This window comes from Aricia agestis, chromosome 8, assembly GCF_905147365.1.
Source record: "Aricia agestis chromosome 8, ilAriAges1.1, whole genome shotgun sequence".
Classification (NCBI taxonomy): Eukaryota; Metazoa; Arthropoda; class Insecta; order Lepidoptera; family Lycaenidae; genus Aricia; species Aricia agestis.
The window spans coordinates 6,152,371-6,173,974 of NC_056413.1; the positions used below are offsets into that span (position 1 = coordinate 6,152,371).

A 21,604-nucleotide genomic window follows, 5' to 3' on the forward strand; every position below is an offset into this window, starting at 1 on the left:
TGGTGCCTTTTATTGAATATTTTTTTAATGTTTTGTTAATTTCTATTTTATATTTATATTTATATTTCTATGAAAATCGTTGGAGGAAATTATATATTACTTATTATATTTATTATATATATATATATATATATATATATATATATATATATATATATATATATATATATATATATATATATATATATATATATATATATATATATATATATATATAATAAATATAATAAGTAATATATAATTTCCTCCAACGATTTTCATAGAAATATAAATATAAATATAAAATAGAAATTAACAAAACATTAAAAAAATATTCAATAAAAGGCACCATTCCATATTACTTTAATAAAATTACAAATAATAATAATCTTTTTCGTTAATAACACACAAAAATACACAATGCCTCACCAAAATATAGCAGGTATATTGAATAAGTCTAGCCTATTTGAATTAACTTTAGATAGATTGGAAAAGGAAGAAAACTTAAACGTAAGTATTATATGTCTGACAGAAACATTTATTAAAAAGGGCTCAGAAGCAAACCTTAAACTAAAAAATTATAATGTAGCGTCACAATTTACTAGAATCAATAAAAAGAGAGGGGGTGTTTGCATACTAGTAAAGAATGATATAAACTTTATATCATTAAGTAACTTACAAAAGGACATTACACCAGTAGAACATGATTTTGAATATTGTGCGATCAAAATAGTGTCACTACAACTAACAATCATATGTATCTATAGGACACCACAGTCTGATATTAATATATTCTTTGCAAAACTACAAGATTTACTGATAAAATTAAAAATTAACCCAAACAAAAAGGTGATATTATGCGGAGATTGGAATATCAACGTTATAGATAATAATAAAATATCGCAACAACTCTTATCTTTACTCGCTAATTTTAATTTAAACAATCATATTAATAATCCTACAAGAAAAAAATCATGCATCGACCTTATCATAAGTAATTTAAAAGATGTAACTTCTAAAATCCACTTGTTAGGTTTATCGGATCATGAAACTGGACAAACATTGACACTTGAATCTGCACAAGTTAATGACAAAAATTCACATCATAGAAAACAATATTACTTTGTTGAAAGAAGAGACTATTCAAAAAACAACATTATAAAATTTCATGAATGCCTTAGGTCACTCTCATTTAGTGAAGTGTATGCACAAAATGACACAAATACAGCATTTAATATATTTCACGAGGATCTGACTCTTTTTTACAATTTATGTTTCCCAATAGTTATGGTCAAAATAACACTAAAAAAGAAAAACAACCAGTGGATTACAAAAGGATTAAAAAAATCGTGTATTACAAAAAGAAAACTTTACATAAAATACCTAAATGAAAAAGCAAATAAAACAATTAACAAAAAACACTACGTAAAATATGCTAAGGTTTTAAAAAAATGTATAGCAACATCTAGGTCACATGGTAACACCAAATTTATAAATCAAGCGAAAAATAAAACTAGGGCAGCATGGCAAATCATTAATTCATTTGTAAGAGAACCTGATATAAAAGATGACATTGAATCAATTAAAATAAATAATCGAATATATAATAATGCATATGACATAGCTAACAAATTTAATAAACATTTCATATCAATTAACAAAAATAACAATTTATTAAAAAAAAATCAAATAAAATATTATGAAAAAATTAATAACAATATAAAAACTTTATTTTTGACACCTGTTACACCAGAAGAAATTATAAAAACAATAAAATCTCTTAATAATACCAACGCAACTGGTTTTGATGATATTAGAACAGACATATTAAAATCAATTGCAAATATCGTAAGTTTACCATTAGAGCATATAATAAACCTATCGCTTAGTGAAGGAATTTTCCCAAATATGCTTAAAAACGCAATTGTAAAACCGTTACATAAAAAAGGCGACAAAAACGATATTAATAATTATCGACCAGTTAGCTTAATATCTAACATTTCTAAAATATTTGAAAAAATCATGTATTCTAGACTAAACACATTTATAGCAACGCAAAATATACTAAGCCCAAAACAATACGGATTTAGAAAAAATTCAAGTACAGGTTTGGCGTGTTTTTCACTAAATAAAATTATTACAGAGAAACTAAATCAAGGCGACAAAGTGATTGGATTGTTTCTAGACATGACTAAGGCCTTCGATTTAATATGTCATAAAACTTTGCTAGCCAAGCTTGAAAGGTACGGAATAAGAGGTAAGGCTTTAGAATGGATAGCAAGTTATCTTAAAGATCGGAAACAAACTGTACACATTACAAAAACACTAAAAAATAAAAAAAGAATCATAAAAGCTAAATATAAAAAGAATAATCCCTATGGTGTTCCGCAAGGTAGTAACTTAGGACCTTTACTATTTTTGTTTTATATTAATGACTTCCCTGACTATGTAGATGACGAAACTGTAATGTACGCAGATGATATAACAATAATTATAGCACATAAAAATAAAATGAGGTTAGAAGAAGATGTAAACTTATGTTTAAAAAAGATTATGGATTGGATGAAAGCTAATAATTTACTAATAAATACAAATAAGACTATGCTAATTAACTTTAAAATGAAACAAACTAATGAAATTAATCTTAATATTACAATTCAAGGAAACAATATTAATGTAGTTAATAATACAAACTTCTTAGGTATAAACATTGACAACATATGCTCATGGAAATATCATACAGAACATATAAGCAACAAACTAGATAGGTTTACGTATGTGCTTAGAACACTATATCACAATGTAAACAATAAATCAGCTTTAATAGCCTATCATGGATGCGTCGAATCTATATTGAGGTACGGCATAATTATGTGGGGCAATTCTGTAACTGCCAACCAAATCTTTATTAAACAAAAAGCTTGTATACGAGCAATGAGTGGTGCTTGGAGATTAGACAGCTGCAAGCCACTTTTTCAAAAGTATGGTATCCTACCGCTACCATGCCTTTATATATTCGAAATGTTAAAATTTGTAAAGAAACATTACCATCTATTTGAGAACAATTTATCGAGCCAAAGACAAATAAGGAAGGAGAAACTACTGGTCCCTACTCAGAAAAAGAATATATTCTCTAATAGTGCATACTGTATGGCAATAAAATTATATAATAAATTACCTGATGAATTTAAAGATAAAAATTGTATACTATTTAATAAATTGACATTTAAATTACTTATAAAAAAATGCTATTACACAATCAATGAATACTTTAATGATAAAGAAATGAATCGTAGTATCTAATGGAATTATTATAAAGTTATAAAATATGTATTTTGTAATGACTTATTAATAAATAAATTAAATAAATAAATGAAATTTATGTAATGATGACTATTATGATTACTATTATTATTAATAACTATTGACATTGACTTTGAAACCATAAATGCTAATTAATTTATTGACATATTAATATCTATATTAGAATATAATAATAATAATAATCATATCGAAATAAAATAAGATGATAATTCATGACATAAATATTGTTCATTATCTAAAATTTAAATTGTTTATGTAAAAAAAAGCACAAATTGACATAATATTATTGTATTAAGTTCTTTATAATAATTATTTAAGTATTAGAAATAGTATACTTGAAAATATAATAAGATAAAAGGACAAATAATTATAAGCAGTATTAGTATAAGTAAATAAATTATAAATTAGAATGTATAAAATTTGCACGCCACCCAAAGGCAAAATAAGAGAGCTTGATCATATTACTTTAACATCATATTGTACCTTATTTCAGCAAATAAATGATTTCTATTTCTATTTCTATCTATGAAATTTAGTATATAGGGGGTTTCGGGGGCGATAAATCGATCTAGCTAGGAATCATTTTCAGAAAATGTCTTTTTATTCGTGTTTTATCGATAATCTATAAACTGAAAAATATAACTCTTTCTGACATCTATTGGCGAATAATTATACTATTTTGTCAGCAACTAATTGTTTTAACGACCAGCAGATGGCGTTATTAAGTAACACGAAGTCAATGAGTGTTTGCTATACCGAGCAAAGCTCGGTCATCCAGGTACTCAATTACTTATGTAAGCAATTTTATTAATGTATTTTGTTTTATATAACTTTAAAGAAGCAGTTGCCTTAACGCAGAACTAAAATAAAAAAGCTAATATTATTTTTTTCTCCATTTTACCACCTTTAAAACAACAAAACCTACTAGGTCTACACGGGGCGCTCGAACTACACGAATAGCACACTGGCCTCCCTTACTAATTAAAGCAGTATTCATAAAAACAACAAAACATCTGTTGAGTAGAAAAAATATATTTTCACAAAACTATAATCTTCTTCTCTTAAATCTATATAAAATTCTCGTGTCATAATGATAGGCCGCGTACTCCTCTGAAACGGCTTTACTGATTTTAACCAAATGTTATATGCATATTCAGTGGATAAGGGCATTTGTTGAATAAATAATAGTGAATTCACGGACGTAAAAAAAGTAAGTGAATTATTACAACTTGAGACTGACGGCGACCATTGTTTGCATGCTACGGAATAGCGACAGAATAGCGATGTACGTTGCCATGGTGACATACTTATTTAGTCACTTCAATAAAATAATACGGGCGAAATCCATACTAATATAATAAATGCAAAAGTGTGTCTGTCTGTCTGTCTGTCTGTTACCTCTTCACGCCCAAACCGCTGAACCGATTTTGCTGAAATTTGGCATGGAGATACTTTGAGACCCGGGAAAGGACATAGGATACTTTTTGTCCTGCAAATAAACTAATTTTGGCGCAACGGAGTTGCGGGCCTCTTCTAGTACTTTATATGGCAAAGCAACGTTTGCCGGGACAGCTAGTAATTTATATATAATATCAAAAACAACAATTCTACGATTCGGTGCATTTCGGTGGCGCGGGCGGAGGCTGCGGATAGCGATAGTGGCGGGGGCGGAGGCTGCGGGGAGCGATAGTGGAGCGCGTAGATCTCCTCCCAGAACAGCGCGCGCTCTTCCAGCAGCGAGCCGCGCAGCTCCACCGCCTGCCCCAGAGACATGTGCGGAGACCAATTTCTGCCCACCGCTGGCCACTCCGGCAGACCGGAGCCTTCGGGTACAGGTTTACTGGAAGATAAGCACAGTGCTATTTAAACTGTCCCCTAAGGTGTTTGAAATAAAATGTATGTACAGAATCCATTCGCTAAACGAATAAAACAATTAAAACGTAAATTGAAAAATAAAAATTAACTAACTTCCAAAAAGATGGATTTAAATCTAACATATTATTTTTTTATGTTCAACGATAACTGCGCACTCCGCAGTCTGTGGACCGATTTACAAAATTAATTGCATTACAAAATTACATTATTATATATTATAATACAAAAGTGACGTTGTTTCTATAGTAACACAATCCCGTGTTACCAATAAGTGAAATTTTATACGAGGTGATCCCCTTTATAGATATAAGTTCGGATATGTTATCTCTCTTATCCTAAGTCATAATATTATAAAACTGATTTTGTTTGCTTAACGCACGAAAAAAATATTTAAAGCCCGGCTAGGACAGCCGCGGTCGCAGCCTGAAATTTTGGAGGGGATCACTCACTACACTAAAAATTTATCGTTGTAGGATAACTAGAAATTTCCTTTTATTATTTGGCAAGATTTTTCAATATGACCTTAGATTTTGGGGGGGGTCATGTCCCCTGTGACCACCCCTTCGGACCACGCCTGAACAGGTAACTAACTACATTGTGTTGGTTAGACACACACATAGATGGATATTATAGCCTGAATTCTAATTAATAGTTTTGTTTCTCTGAAATATCATAATATGCAGTGGTATTATAATTATGTACTAAGTATATTAATATTCTCCAAGAGTGGCAAATAACTTACCCTGTTGTTATGAAATTTATCCACAATTCTTGCAAAATCTTTTGAATTTCTTGGTATTCTGTAGTGGTATTTTGAGGAGTTGGAACTACCTTAGATGGCCACAGAGCATCCGACTGAGCGCAATGAGTGGCGCCACTTATATTAGTGAACGGTACTAGAGGAGTATTCTCGTCGGTAAACGAATACTCGTACAAATATATTTCGTTGTTGCCAGCTTCTACGTGATATTTTACTGATCTTAAAGTTGAAAACATGAATAAAACGTCTGAAAAGTAATTCACATAATCAAGAATGTGTTCTTCGTCCACTCTGGAACCGAAAAAGTAGTTCTTTATCTTTCTTGCCACTTCCTCCCTCTCCTCGGGAGTATCGAAGGTTAAGTCAGCTGGTAAATATTCAGAAAAATGTGTGTCCATTCTCTCCATATCCGATTTTAAATCGTCCCCCATTACACCCACACGAAATAAACCTTCCATGTTAGCAAAACCATACAATATGGGCACTTTCTCGTAATCACCGCTTTTCAAAATATTGACTGGGCTGTCGTGCAGAAATATTTCTTTTCCGGTTTCCCGTTCTACGCAAGGTCCTACTAAAAACGTAGCGTCGGTTCGAGTCAACAAAGTCATGACTGAATTCAGAACCTCCACTGGCAGTGATTTGAAAAATTCTTCCAATTCGTAAATATCATCGGTGCCAGTATAGTTTAGTAGCTTTGCGTACTCTTTGGCAGCTTCGATTGGATCCGGTTGTACGCTGAAGGCGGCCGTGTTAGCCCCGCTCTCCGGGATGACCTTGTTAAACAGACCCTTCGTCATCTTTGAAAGCATCAAGAGATCTACGGCGGATGAGCCGGCGCTCGCTCCTCCGATGGTTACATCTTTCGGATCACCTCCGAAGCTAGCGATGTTCTTCTGCACCCACCGAAGCATAGCCACTTGATCCTTCATGCCAGTGTTTCCGGGGATGTCCTCGGTTCCCAAGCAAAGGAACCCGTGGCCCGCTAAGCGGTAGTTAAAGGTTATGAAGATAGCTTTTTTCGACGCTGCCATGTTTTCTGGTGATATCATGTCCCCGTATCCCAGGATATATGCTCCACCGTGAACGAACACTACAACTGGTAGTACCTCGTCGACATTTGGGACGTAGATATTTGCGATGAGGCAATCCTCTTGAATATTATAGGGCATTGGCACACCAAAAACGTTTGGTTGTGGACAAATAATCTGCCTGTCAACCGCATCATATATTTCTTCCCACTCTGGTGGTGGCCCAGGTTCCTGAAAATTACATTTATTTTTAAGTTTATAATTATTTTTTTCATTTCTCCATTCCTATATTGTTGTACCACTTGTTACTTATAGTACAGTTAATGAAGGCAAAAATCAGGTACAACCTCCGATGTCGTTGAACCTCCATCGATTTAGATGAAATTTTGGAACTGAGTATGTTTGACCCTTTACTTCAAAAGTGACATACACTCGTACGCTGCGTATTGCGAGTTTTGCATTTTAGGGATAAAATTCATTATTTTTTCAAAAAGGAGGGAAAATGCAGATTTAACCATTCTGGCTTTAGTAATTGTGTTTAATTAGATAAAATAAACGTTTTTTCATTATTTTTTATTCCTTATTGATTCTAATAAATTTTTAACCCATTTAACAACCACCCCTTAAATGAAAAACTATGAAAAAATCATTTTTTGTATTTCTGAGTTTCTAAATATGTATTACATATACAGGGTTTGTTTCATATTTGTGATATAACTTTTGGTTGACGATGAAATTTCAACACTTACAAACTACTCTCTTGATGCAAAATTACTGTAAAACTATTGGTTAAAAAACTTAAGCCTATTAAATTATTGTACACGAGAGAAGTAAAATCTTATAATTTACTAAGTATGTATTAAAATTATAATTATTGCGAATTTTTTTATGCTTAAAAACTACGGCTTGTCCTAATAGTAGTTCTAACTTTTTTAACAGCTAGTTAAACCTGATAAAAAAGTTTGGATGAAACGTTAATTTATCTTATAATTAAATAGTATTTTAAAAAAATAAAACCGACTTCATAATTGTACGAAGTTGAGAATTAAAATTGCCTTATCTCAAAAACTACTAAACCGATTTTGGTGAAACTTGTAGTGTTCCCTAAGTTGAATAATACCCAGTAGAACAAAAAAATAATTACTTAAATCGGACTTGTAGTTCCGGAGATATGCAAACACAAACATAAAAACATACATACATTTGAAATTTTGCACATTTGTTCAGACATGGAAATAGACTAACATATTATACAAAAACTGGGCAGTTCTGGTAATATTACATACATACGCGTCGAATTTGAAGCGGTTAAAAATAAACACATTTTTATTCTAGTTCATCACAGCTCTCAGCTGAGCGGTTACCCAAAGGGTTCTTATCCTTTACTAAGGGTAACGGGACCCTATTACTAAGACATCGATGTCTGTCCGTTTGTCTATCTGTCTGTGTATCTCCAGGCCGTAACTCAAGAACCGCTATAACTAGACTTCTGAATGTTTTACAGATTATGTAAATCTGTTGTCGCTATAACAACAAATACTAAAAACAAACTAAATTAAATATTTAAGGGGGCTCCCATACAACCAACTTTATTTTTACTTTTGCCCGATATCAATAACAGCAACACATAGGCACTTAAAATATTCACGACATACTCAGTTGTATTTGAACTTTAATAAAATTAATAATAAAATTTAAATTAATTAAATAATTAAGGGGGGCTCCCATGCAAAAAAACACAAATTTCAGCCTATTTTTTGCTCTCGGATTGACTTATGAAGATACTGAGGATTTGCTGACTGTAACGCTGTAGGCACACTCACATTCTATCACACTGCACATAATATAATAAAGTTTACACATATTATGGAATTCCTTTTGTATCAACAATAATAATAATAATTGATTGTATTTAATGTAATATCATAATATGAAATTGATTTTAATTGAATTTTTATACTATGTTTTATAATTTATTGTGTCAAGTTTATATGTAATTTTCAACATTGATTTAAAGTTAATTTTAATTGCATACCTTATTTATTCAGCGATATTATATTATGCCATTAGAAGTTGGGAAAGGGACCGGTATCTTTAACACAGGTTATGCTGTAACCTAGCTAAGCTGCCGGTTGCGAATTGCGATCTTCATATACTATATATATAAAAACCACTGTAAAACTAAATAATAGCTTTATAATTGTGTATTTAGATTAAGGTTTTTATGTTTTGAGCTGAATAAACAATTTCAATGTCTATTTCTATTGTGGTACGGAACCCTTCTTGCGCGAGTCTAACTTGCACTTGGCCGATTTTTTATTTTTGGAGTGTCTATTGTTTTTCCACTGATCTGAAATTAATAGCAGGTTATCCCCTTTCTATCGAATCTCACTAATCTAGTGGGGATTTTGAGAGTAAAGGAAGGGAGAAGGCTCTAGTGTACTGCGCACACACTTGAGCACTGTAAAATTATTCCTGCCTATCACCAAAACCGGTGTGGAGGTATTTTAAATGTTATAATTTAGAAGATATACTAAAATATTCAATAGACCACGTCATCCTCGAAAGCCCCACCACTTTTTCCAGTAAATGTTTACCATTTCTTTCACTTTTTCCGTCACGAAAAGACACATACACGTACCCATACATGACGTATATAGTTTAGTACCTATTAACACGTTTTCCTACAATTTAAGAAATCAATTTTTTTTTCAAAAAATAAATTATTTGTTTTATTACCATAGCTCCCTTAACTTTTTAGTTATCAGGTTCATTTAAAAAACATTTGCAAGGGCTTTGAGATCATGCTAGGCCCCTTTTAAAGCCCTTAATTTTTAAAATAAAAAGGGTTAATAAGTGCTGGTTACGTGGTTATCGCAGTAAAAGTTAGGCTTTATACGTCTCTCTATCTTGGCTATTTTTCATCCTACGAAAATGAAAAGGAAGCCAAAAGCTTTTTTAAGGAAACGAACTCAAATTTAGTTCTTTTTGTTTTTTACGAATATCCAACATTTTAATAGTTATATCCAAAAGAAAATGAAATTTACGATTTGAAAAATTTAAATTTTATGAAATCATCTTTTTTTTTCAAAAGTGAGCATTCTAAAGCAGGTTAATATTTGAAGTCATAACTTATGCTAAAATAAAGAAAAGCCTTTAGGGATAACCATAAATTTGAGATATTGTAGAAATGGTGAACATTTTTTTTTCCAAAAAAATTCGTTAGTGTCGTCTTATTTTTATCATAACTTGCTCAATTTTAATGCTATTAACTTTTTACAGTACTCAATAGAAAGGTAATTTTAAGTACTTTAAAAAGTGTTCAGGAAGTATTTTTTTTTTTTTAAATAAGGGGGCACACGAGCAAACGGGTCACCTGATGGAAAGCAACTTCCGTCGCCCATGGACACTCGCAGCATCAGAAGAGCTGCATGTGCGTTGCCGGCCTTTTAAGAGGGAATAGGGTAATAGGGGAGGGTAGGGAAGGGAAGGGAATAGGGGAGGGTAGGAAAGGGAATAGGGTAGGGGATTGGGCCTCCGGTAAACTCACTCACTCGGCGAAACACAGCGCAAGCGCTGTTTTACGCCGGTTTTCACATGTCATAAAATGTATCAATTTTCCGTTATTTATGTATGAATGTTTAGATTAAAGTACTCGCCGAAAAAAAGTATACATATAATCACCTATATTTCACTTTAAATTTAAATTAGAAGGTTATTAAGAGGATTCCACACCGCCCTTTTTTCCATACAAACGTTGTCCCCTGTTTCCTCCCTGGATAATGCTAGTAGAGTTATAATTTTTTTCCTGAATATCTACGGCCACTAATACAATGTCCGTATGTTTTCTTTTTTTTCATAATTTAATTATTAAATAAGATATGAACGTTCAAAAACCCAAAAAAATGGCCAGATTTTCCGCTGTGTTCAAACGTCCAGAAAACAGATTTGGCTAGATTATACAAAAAAAGCAAAACATAGGAACACAGCTCAAGCCTTTTTTTAATCTTTAATGAAAAAAGTACTTAAATCGGTTAAGTTATGGAGAAGGAATCAGGGGACAACGAATCGTTGATTTTCTGGATTTTCTGCAGTTGTCTCTATCGCGTTCTGCGGTATAGGCTTGAGGTAAGGGAGACAGCTATAGATATTACACGTACTTTTTTTTCATTTCTCTAGCCCTTGGTGTATCCTCTTAAAATTTGTGATTTATTTGTTATTTTATTGACTTTAATTTAGGTTATAATACATTTCGATGGCCCCAACGAATAAACGTGCAATCAAAAAAAGGCAACTTTCAATCTTCTGGGTAAGCTCTTTGCGTCAAACTCGACCCTTGATGACCTTGGGATAAAATCCGCCGACCATACCACAATGCAGGGGCATCATGTTGGATATTAGTTTACATCAGCGCTCAGTGTGAATAGCCCTGCGTGCCCTTGATATCCAAAAGTCGAGTGGACCTGACGGAATCCCTCCTGTTATGTTAAAAAAGTATGCTTTAGAGTTGGCTCCGGTCTTAATGCGTCGTTTTCGGTTCTCCTACTTTTCTGGCATTGTCCTAGCTTCTTAGAAGACAGCCTTAGTGTACCCGATCCCCAAAAAAGGTGACCGCTCAAAACCTTTCAACTACAGACCAATTGCTGAAACCTCCGTCTGCTCGAAGATAATGGAATCCATTATCAGCTCTTTCGATACTTGGGCGACCAGACAATACTAAGTGACAAACACGATAAACAGTACGGGTTCCGAAAGGGTCGCTTGGCTGGTTATCTCTTGGCGTACTAAACTCATCGTTGAGCTCAGGTGATTGTGTGGAGAGGAGAGGCATTGGCTGTTAGTTTGGATATTGCGAAGGCCTTCGATCGGGTTAGGCTTAATGAGCTGCTATCAAAGCTTCCATCATAATATGGGTTTCCCGAGAATTTATTCAAATAGGTCACAAGTTTTTTTGCAGATCAATGACATGCTACAGACCAACGACATTTATTGCTATGCGGATGATAGTACAGGTGATGCCCTATCTACCGGATTTTACCATATTTCTCGGTTAAATGTCATTGACAGTCGAAACGAACTTATGTTTCAAATAGAGAATTCACAGGAGGAAGTCTCTGAATGGGATAGACGACACTTAGTCCAATTCAATTCCGCCAATTCTGCCCGATCACAACAAAAAAGTCACCAATGGTCGTATATCCTCGTTTTCAGAGCACCTCTTTAACAATCCCCTCCCAGCATTGACATGCTTGGCGTAAACATATCGAGCGAAGTCCAGTTCCGATGTCAAGTAGAGGGTGATACCAAGTAAGCCTCGAAAAAACTTGGTGTTCTTAACAGGCGAGACAGTATTTGAGTCTGGACCAATGCCTGCAACTCTACAAGATGCAGGTTCGGCCTCATAGGAAATACTGTTCTCATCTCTGGGCAGGGACCCCAAAATACCAACTAATCCCTTTGGATCGTATCCAACGAAGGGCCGCTCGAATTATTGACTGCCATAATGATTCAAACAGGCTGAACCCCTTGGAATTACGCCGAGATGTAAATAGCTTCACTCTGCATCCTCAATCGGTTGTATCACGGGGAGTGCTCTGAGGAATTGTTCAGAATCATACCTCCTGCAACTTTTCGCCATCGTTTCACGTGGGCAGGGACCCCAAAATACCAACTAATCCCATTGGATCGTATCCAACGAAGGGCCGCTCGAATTGTTGACTGCCATAATGATTCAAACAGGCTGAACCCCTTGGAATTACGCCGAGATGTAAATAGCTTCACTCTGCATCCTCAATCGGTTGTATCACGGGGAGTGCTCTGAGGAATTGTTCGGAATCATACCTCCTGCAACTTTTCGCCATCGTTTCACGTGAAAAATATACCATCCTCATAACTTTGATGAGTGGCAGTCTTCCACCGTGCTTTTTTCGCGTAACTTTCTGCCATGCGCTGTAAAATTTGGAATGAACTGTCACCAGCAGTATTTCCGGACCTATACGACCTGCAAACCTTCAAGAAGAGAGCGTATTCCCTCTTAAAAAGACCGGCAACTCACCAGCAGCTCTTCTGATAAACTTTACAATAGCTCTTCCAATAACCTTTAAGAAAACAGAAAAGACAAGAGAAATTAGTAAAAGATAATAGAATAGCTGTGATTATTAAATTCAAAGTTTCGCCATCTGCAATGAGGCATTACTCATAGAAGTCGCTTGCATTTTTACACGAATAATCGTGCAAAAGTTATAACCTAAAGGAAAGGATAGACACGTGCGCGAGATTGTTTTAACATGTTTATTCTGGTGAACTCAAATAAACAAAATAATCTGCAATTAGCGCATGTTTTATTATTAATGTGACTAAACATTTATTTATTTATTTATTTAATGTGATATAATATGTTATTATTTTTCCGTACAATAAAGGTCTACATTGCTATAAAATCGTTATTTTAAGTCTAAAAAAATCTCAAAAATTTACATAGGTGTATCATAGGTTCATAGGTCATGCAAACGAAAAATAAAAATAAATATTTTTGGGTGAGAGCTCTTGCACGTTAATTCGTTGGGGCCATCGATTTTTCGTAAAAACGTATGGTTTTTGAGTTGTTTATGAAAAACCGTTTTAAAATATGTAGTTTTATCTCGAAAAATCACAATCTTCGATCTTTAATTACTCAGAAAGTATTGATTTATTCTAAAAACTTTATAAAACAAATTTTGCTTAAAATTTGTCTGTTTATCAATTTTTGCCTTTTTTTATTTAAAAATATTTCACCCCCGAGAAGGGTCGGCATCCACCCCCCGGGCAAACGCGCAAGTTGGCACTACGTCACTTTTGTTTCTTAGGGTATCCCCCATCTACTCACCAATGTTCATGAAAATCGATGGAGGTTCAACGAAGTCGGAGGTAAAAACCTTCAGTGACTCCACTATTATAGGTAAGTATTATAATTTTTTTAACTAAGTAAAATAATTACATTACAAAACATTAGGAGTACTTAGACATTAATTGATAATCGGCCAAGTGCGAGTCGGACTCGCGCACGAAGGGTTCCGTACCGTTAGAGAGCAAAATTAGGCAAAACAAGATTGTGTTTTTGTATAGGAGCCCCCCCCCCCCCTATAATCTTATATCTTTAAACGAGCAATCCTTGTATATATATATATATTTTGGAATCTCGGAATCGGCTCCAACGATTTTGATGAAATTTAGTACATAGGGGGTTTCGGGGGCGATAAATCGATCTAGCTAGGAATCATTTTTAGGAAATGTCATTTTATTCGTGTTTCATCGAATACCGAGCACAGCTCGGTCAAACAGCTAGTGACATATTATGTAATATATACGCTGTAGTATTTTTATGTTTTACCTGTTTAGTCTATCTAGAATTTACCTTAAATTTGTCCCTGCCGGTAGGAGCCGTGGCATAGGGTACATTGTAGAATACGAAGCCATCGAATGTGGAAGACCTGTGTCCTCGTATGGGACCCTGTGTTGTGTGCACAACCCGCGAATCCTCGCACAGGACACACACAGACAACAGACACAACACGATCGCACGCAACATTGTTTTATTGTTTTGCAATGACTTATTTACTGTTAGCACTATATATTTATAGCGCTATATTATGTTCACAAGGTCAAACCTATTTATGATAATATTATTATTTATCTGACAACAACTCATTGCTCATCGCTAATGCGATAAAGTACTATGCCCATGATAATAGTTGTAAGGTATCGTAATCGTTAGGATATCTAGAATTGGAACTTCTATGTAGGTAATTGTTAGGAGCTTTGTGAAGTCACACATATAATATAGTTGATTTAATGAAAATTTATTTAAGGTTTACCATTTATGACCAATTTTCGTTGGTAGTTTTTGTAGTAATGTACATCATATTTTTTTTTTAGACTTATCATGCCGCTACTTAAGAAGTTAGAGGGGGGACACACACATTTTATCATTTTGGAAGAGTCTCTCTCGCAAACTATTTAAGTTTGAAAAAAATGATATTAGAAACTTCAATACGAGTATGATTTTTAAAGACCTATTCATAGATACCCCATACGCATTAGATGAAAAAAAATGTTTTTGTTGGTTTAAGGTTTACCATTTATGACGCATAAAAAAACTACTTGATTGATTTCGTTCAAACCAATTTACGTTGGTAGTTTTTATAGTAATGTACATTATATATATTTTTTAGAATTATCATGCCCCTAGTTTAGAAGTTAAAAAGGGGGGACACACATTTTACCACTTTGGAAGAGTCTCTCTCGCAAACTATTCAGGTTAGAAAAAAATGATATTAGAAACCTCAATATGATTTTTGAAGACCTATCCATAGATACCCAACACGTATAGGTTGGATGAAAAAAATTTTTTTTTTGTTTCAGTTGTACCTATGAGGACCCCTAAAATTTTTAATAATTTTGCCATATTTGTATCAAAATCTTAATGCAGTTCACAAACTACATCTACTTACCAATTTTCAATAGTATAGCTCTTATAGTTTCGGAGAAAAGTGGCTGTGACATACGGACGGACAGACGTCTGTCTGTCCGTCCGTATGTCACAGCCACACACACACACACACACACACAGACAGACAGACAGACAGACAGACATGACGAATCTATAAGGATTCCGATTTTTGCCATTTGGCTACGGAACCCTAAAAAATACTCGTGCAGAAAAATATTTGATGACTAATAATGCTGACGAAAACTGTAATTATTGGTCTGCATGATTAGTAACTTTTATCTCGATGACTCAATTTTGATTAATAGTTCAGTCAACAAAGCGGGAGCGGGAGCCTAAGCAATTTCTGCAATTCAGGGTGGTTAAGGACAAATCACAAAACATACTGAAAGTCCTGACGTCTAGGAGGTGAGCCGGGGGGGGGGGGGGGGGGGGGCGACAAAGGTCAAAATTTTTTGTTTTTCGTCAATAACTAAAAAAAATATTATATATTGTAGCATAAAATATTCTATGACGACATTAAAGCTTATTAAATTCTCTATAAATTAGATTCTTTACAGTTTTTCCAAATTCTTATCCGATTTCGAACTACACGCTCAGGAAAAGTAAAAATTAACAAAAGCTTTATTTTAAACTAGACGTACCGCGCGGCTTCGCCCGCGTAAATAGATTATTCACAGACAAATTAGTCCACAAAAAATATAACCCATAGCTATCCTCGATAAATGGGCTCGACAAACGGGGGAAATTATTTGAAGAGTTTTTTTGAACGCGCTAATCTCAGGAACTGCTGGTCCGATTTGAAAAATTCTTTCAGTGTTAGCTGAAAGGATTTTTCAAATCGGACCAGTAGTATTTTCTTTATATAGTTTATTTTTAAACTCTTAATTACTTTTTTTTTTTTGTCTTTCATGCGGCCATAGAGAATAGAAAAAAATTAACTTTACTCTTTATCCTACATATCCTGATAGATAAAAGTCGTACTTTAATTTTGCTAAATTTTCCATATATTTGAATTTAATTGTCTTGAACTATTATACATAATATTATAAGGAGTCGGCCGTAGTCCGTAGCCCGTAGCACGTGCGGCGCGGTGGCGTAGAGGAGCTACGGCTGTAGAGCCTCTACACACACGTGGCATTGAAAAAGGGGATAGTTAGAAGAGGGGACCTCTTCCTTTTGAGAGGTACCTACGCATTTTTTTGATATCATCAAAACTAATTAAAGTAAGTAATTATTAGTGTAATGAAAATGTTATTTATTTAATTGTACAAAAATTACCAATAAAACTAGTTCAGTAAGTGACGAGCTCTGTCCTCGAAAAATGTGAAGAAACCCGCACATAGTTGGTCCCAGACGTATTGAGTATTGACCAGCTCATTCCTCTGGACTAGGCCGACTATGTTGCGAGAATGCCGCATGTGTTTGGGCAACCATACGGACATTTACTACTACTAGTATACTTCGCCCTGAAAATATTGTATAAATCATCCACAATGGATGCAAAGGCCTTGTTTTTTTAGTGGCTACTTGAACTTAGGACCAACAAGATTAAAATAGATAATTTTTATTTACGTTACACAATGGGCACTGTCCAAAAAAAATCACAGGTACTTTTTATATTTTTTGTCGGTTAAATAGGGTGTTTAAGAATATAAATTAAATAATTTTGAAATTCATTTGCTAGTTTTTTCTCAATAAATTTTTAAAGTTTCGCTCTGACGTCATCATCAGCGGACAATTGACCTCTGAGTATGTTTTAAATTTCCTTTCAATCTTATTTATCTGGTTCTGCTGGTTCGTCAAATGCAAGTTCTCATTATGTGAAAGCTGATACGAGAAGCTTACCAAAAGTTAGAAACGTAATGTTGGTCGAATTTATTGCTAATTTAACGCCATTGAAGGTCAAACAAAGGTTAAACATATTTATTCAAAAATATAAGTAACTAATGGGTATTTTTTTCGTTTATATACAGAAAGACGATCACTGACCTTATTCCTCGAAATGTTTTTGTAATGAGCAAAATTAAAAAAAAATGGACAATCCCCATTATAGTCCGGTTAACGAATGACTCAAAAGGGGGTATAGAGTGCGTGAGCGGGAACCTAAGCGATTTCTGCTGGATCTTATTCAGGGTGATCAGGGACAAAACATACTAAAAGTCCTGACGTCTAGGAGGTAAGCCGGAGGGAGGGGAGGGCGACAAAGGTCTAAATTTTTGGTTTCTCGTCAATAACTAAAAAACTATGCGTTGTAGCAAAAATATTCTATGACGACATTAAGGCACATTAAATTTTCTATAAATTAGATTCTATACAGTTTTTCCAAATTCTGATACGTTTTCGAACTACACGCTCAGGAAAAGTGAAAATTAAGAAAGGCTTTATTTTTAAATATTCCTTTCTATTTTTGTTTGAAAAATAGCTTTATCGCTTCAGTGCTTCATTCAGTGAGTGAAAGGGCCTCACTCACCGAACCATACATCCCTGATTCCCTCATCCACCCCCTCACCCATCCCCTCATCACACCCCTTAAAGTGGCAACGCACCTTTAGCACCCCTGGTGCTGCAGACGTCGCATAGGCATTATGGTAACCATTTTACATCAGGTAGGCCGAACTCTTGTTTGCCAGCTTAGTTATTTGTATAAAAAACATCATGAATCACTGGGAATGAGCTGACCCCTCAAGATTGAGGGTGGAAGATTGATGGTAATATCTTGACACAAAAACAATAGACAACTTACCAGCATCTGAGGCTTTACATACGAGGACAGAGCTCGTCACTTACTGAACTAGTTTTATTGGTAATTTTTGTACAATTAAATAAATAACATTTTCATTACACTAATAATTACTTACTTAAATTAGTTTTCATAATATCAAAAAATGCGTAGGTACCTCTCAAAAGAAAGAGGTCCCCTCTTCTTACTATCCCTTTTTAGGGTTCCGTCGCTAAATGGCAAAAAACAGAACCCTTATAGATTCGTCATGTCTGTCTGTCTGTCCGTCCGTATGTCACAGCCACTTTTCTCTGAAACTATTAGAGCTATACTATTGAAAATTGGCAAGTAGATGTAGTCTGTAAACCGCATTAAGATTTTGATACAAAAATGGAAAAATTATTAAAAATTTTAGGGGTCCCCATAGATAGGTACAACTGAAACAAATTTTTTTTTTTCATCTAACCTATACGTGTGAGGTATCTATGGATAGGTCTTTAAAAATTATGTCGAGGTTTCTAATATCATTTTTTTCTAACCTGAATAGTTTGCGAGAGGGACTCTTCCAAAGTGGTAAGTTAAGGCCTCCTTTCTTGAAAGTAGGTTAAGGGGCTTAGAAGAGCTAATCGAAATTGACCGACAATTGCATACATTCACAACGCACACGCACGTACGCTAAATCTACTCTGATTGTGGAAAATACTTGATTACTGCTAACTAAGGATTTATTAAAAAAACACTATTGCAGTAGTACACTGGTAGCAAAATATTGTCCATAAATTAAATAATTATTGAATGCAACTTACTAGATAATATACCGAGCATTTTAAGATTTTATTAGAGGTATGTTTGCGATTTTTTCCGATCGTGAAAAATAAGTTGCATCGTGTTTTGAAAACACTATGGAACTAGCATATATTCTGAATAATATTATATATCTTTCTCAATACAAGTACCGCATTCTATCATACAGACATTCCTCTTCGTAATCTCGCATTTAGGTGTTCTAAGCCCCTTAGAAGCAGAAGGTAGGATATAGCTGAAATATTTCGCCAACGACATACATAATATCCAACAATGCCTACTCAATGTTATACGAAAGTCGCGCGGTTAACCGCTAAGGCGCTTTGCAGGCGACGGGGCGGGGCGGGCCGGTCAATTTCACAAAGGGAATCCTATATTACCAACGCACACGGCGGGCAGAAAGACCGCGCCGCAGGTGCCCGGCGGGCACTGGCGGCGCATGTCCGCAGCTGCCCGCCATGGATCACACAAACCAATACATGCAGTAACGCAGACGGCGTGTGCTCTGTGTACGCGGCGCGGGCAGCCGCAGACATCGATGGGCGTACGCAGCGAAGTTGACCGGCCCGCCCCGCTCCGTCGTCCACAAAGCGCCTTATCTAGTTTTTCTGACGCCAAAATGCACCCCGCAGTTCCGACTACGAACTCAAAAGTAGCGAGTAACATCTATAGTAGGGTAAATGACTAGTACATTGGACAGTACTAGTCATTGGATAGAGCATAAAAACACAATATTTATTAAGGTTGGTTTTGTTAAGGTTGGTTGGGTTGGTTAAGGTTTTTAAAGCAACCTTAATAAATATAGTGTTTTTGTGCTCTGTCCAATGACTAGTACTGTCCAATCACTAGTCATGTACAACCTAGTATATTTTAGCACTAACAAGATACAGACGCTGGTACAGCAGTTTTTAACACCAGATTTAAATTTATAGCGTGAAATGGCTCGGAAAGTGCTCTAGAGCACTCTGCGGCACTCTGACCGACAGGAAATTTGCAATAGATTTAAGAGCACTTTGAAAAATATTTCCCCGTCATACTATGCACATAATGTGTTTTGGTAAATGTATTCAGTATACTTAAATTTGATTTTTAGGGTTCTGCACAAGTATTTTTTAGGGTTCCGTAGCCAAATGGCAAAAAACGGAACCCTTATAGATTCGTCATGTCTGTCTGTCTGTCTGTCTGTCCGTCTGTATGTCACAGCCACTTTTCCCCGAAACTATAAGAGCTATACTATTGAAACTTGGTAAGTAGATGTAGTCTGTGAACCGCATTAAGATTTTGATACAAAAATGGAAAAATTATTAAAAATTTTAGTGGTCCCCATAGGTACAACTGAAACAAAAAAAATTTTTTCATCTAAGCTATGCGTGGCGTATCTATGGATAGGTGTTGAAAAATCGTCTAGAAAAAATATATGATATATATTACTTACTATTAAAACTACCAACGGAAATTGGTTTGAACGAAATCTAGCAAGTAGTTTTTTTTATACGTCATAAATGGTAAACCTTAAATTAACTTTCATTAAATCAACTGAAACATATAAATAAATCAAAAACCTTTTAATTTCATAAAACATAAACCTTATTGTTGCTGCGGAATCCTTCATGGGCGAGTCCAACTCGCACTTGGCCGGTTTTTTAGAAATATACAAAGTGATAATACTTTAAGGTGTGTATGAGTACCTTCCTTCACCCTTGTATAGAGGTGTATGAGTAACTTTTTTAAATTATTGTATGGACAAACTCGTGACGCTGGGCTGCTTGCATACAATACAAATCACAAAAAACAATTAATATGGATAATTAATTTGGTCGGGTTATGTCAATACCAGCCAAGCAGCCGGCAGACCACGAATAACATTGACTGAACAATATGCAACTAAATAATACGGGCCCTCCATTTGCTTATTTTACGCCTCGTACTTCGAATAGCAATTCAGAACACCGAAACACAAACACACAACTACGTGCTAGGAACCAACGACCACGAACATGGTTGAGCACATTACACCTTGCACATATCCGCTTACGAATAAGCAGATATCCCAATATCCGAATAAGCTGGATGCGGAATGTGGATATTTTCGTTCAGCGATTGCCAGTATCGCACAGTAAGCATTACAGATGCCGCCTGCCGGTGAGCCACGAGCGTCGCCAACAACGCGGATACAATACGGAATACGCATTGAGTATTTACCATCGTTGATCGTAGTTATGATCGTATAGGTAATATTATTTATTTTAACGGATATTACAAAACGTATAAAATTGAATTTAACAGCTTATGACTCGCTCATTTCCGAGAGTCCTCTTTCAGCCTCAAGGGCTTTAAACTGTATGGACGCTGCCACGCACTAGACCGTGGCCTATTACGACCTTTTTTTAAATCCGGGGCTGATTTACAAGCGTCGAAACTTTCATATAAAATCAGTTAAAACGGTGAACGGTTGCTAGTAAACTGTAAAACCCACAAAGTTTTTTTCAACGTTGGATCATATGGTTGGATAAGTTTTAAATTTTCTCGATCTCGCTTAAAAGCTGTCCTATGGCGTTCAGATTTTCTAATTTACTGTTATTTGGTTATCGCGCGTCATTAATAATAATAATTTCTGCGCATAT

General features: G+C 34.8%; 1 protein-coding gene across 1 annotated transcript; it reads right to left on the reverse strand.

Moving 5' to 3' along the window:
- Positions 1-4,855: 4,855 nt before the first annotated feature.
- LOC121729670 (juvenile hormone esterase-like) lies at positions 4,856-14,536 on the reverse strand. Its single transcript, XM_042118254.1, has 3 exons — positions 14,363-14,536; positions 5,921-7,200; positions 4,856-5,143 (listed from the first exon to the last, which is right to left on the reverse strand). The coding sequence occupies exons 1-3, from the start codon at positions 14,534-14,536 to the stop codon at positions 4,876-4,878; spliced, it is 1,722 nt and encodes a 573-aa protein (XP_041974188.1). The 3' UTR covers positions 4,856-4,875.
- Between the last annotated feature and the right edge of the window lie 7,068 nt (positions 14,537-21,604).

Coding starts and splice junctions, on each gene's coding strand:
- LOC121729670 (XM_042118254.1), bottom strand. CDS start 14,536: ATGTTGCGTGCGATCGTGTTGTGTCTGTTGTCTGTGTGTGTCCTGTGC. Junction 7,201..14,362: donor CCGGCAGGGACAAATTTAAG/GTAAATTCTAGA, acceptor TGTAATTTTCAG/GAACCTGGGCCACCACCAGA. Junction 5,144..5,920: donor ATAAATTTCATAACAACAGG/GTAAGTTATTTG, acceptor CTTATCTTCCAG/TAAACCTGTACCCGAAGGCT.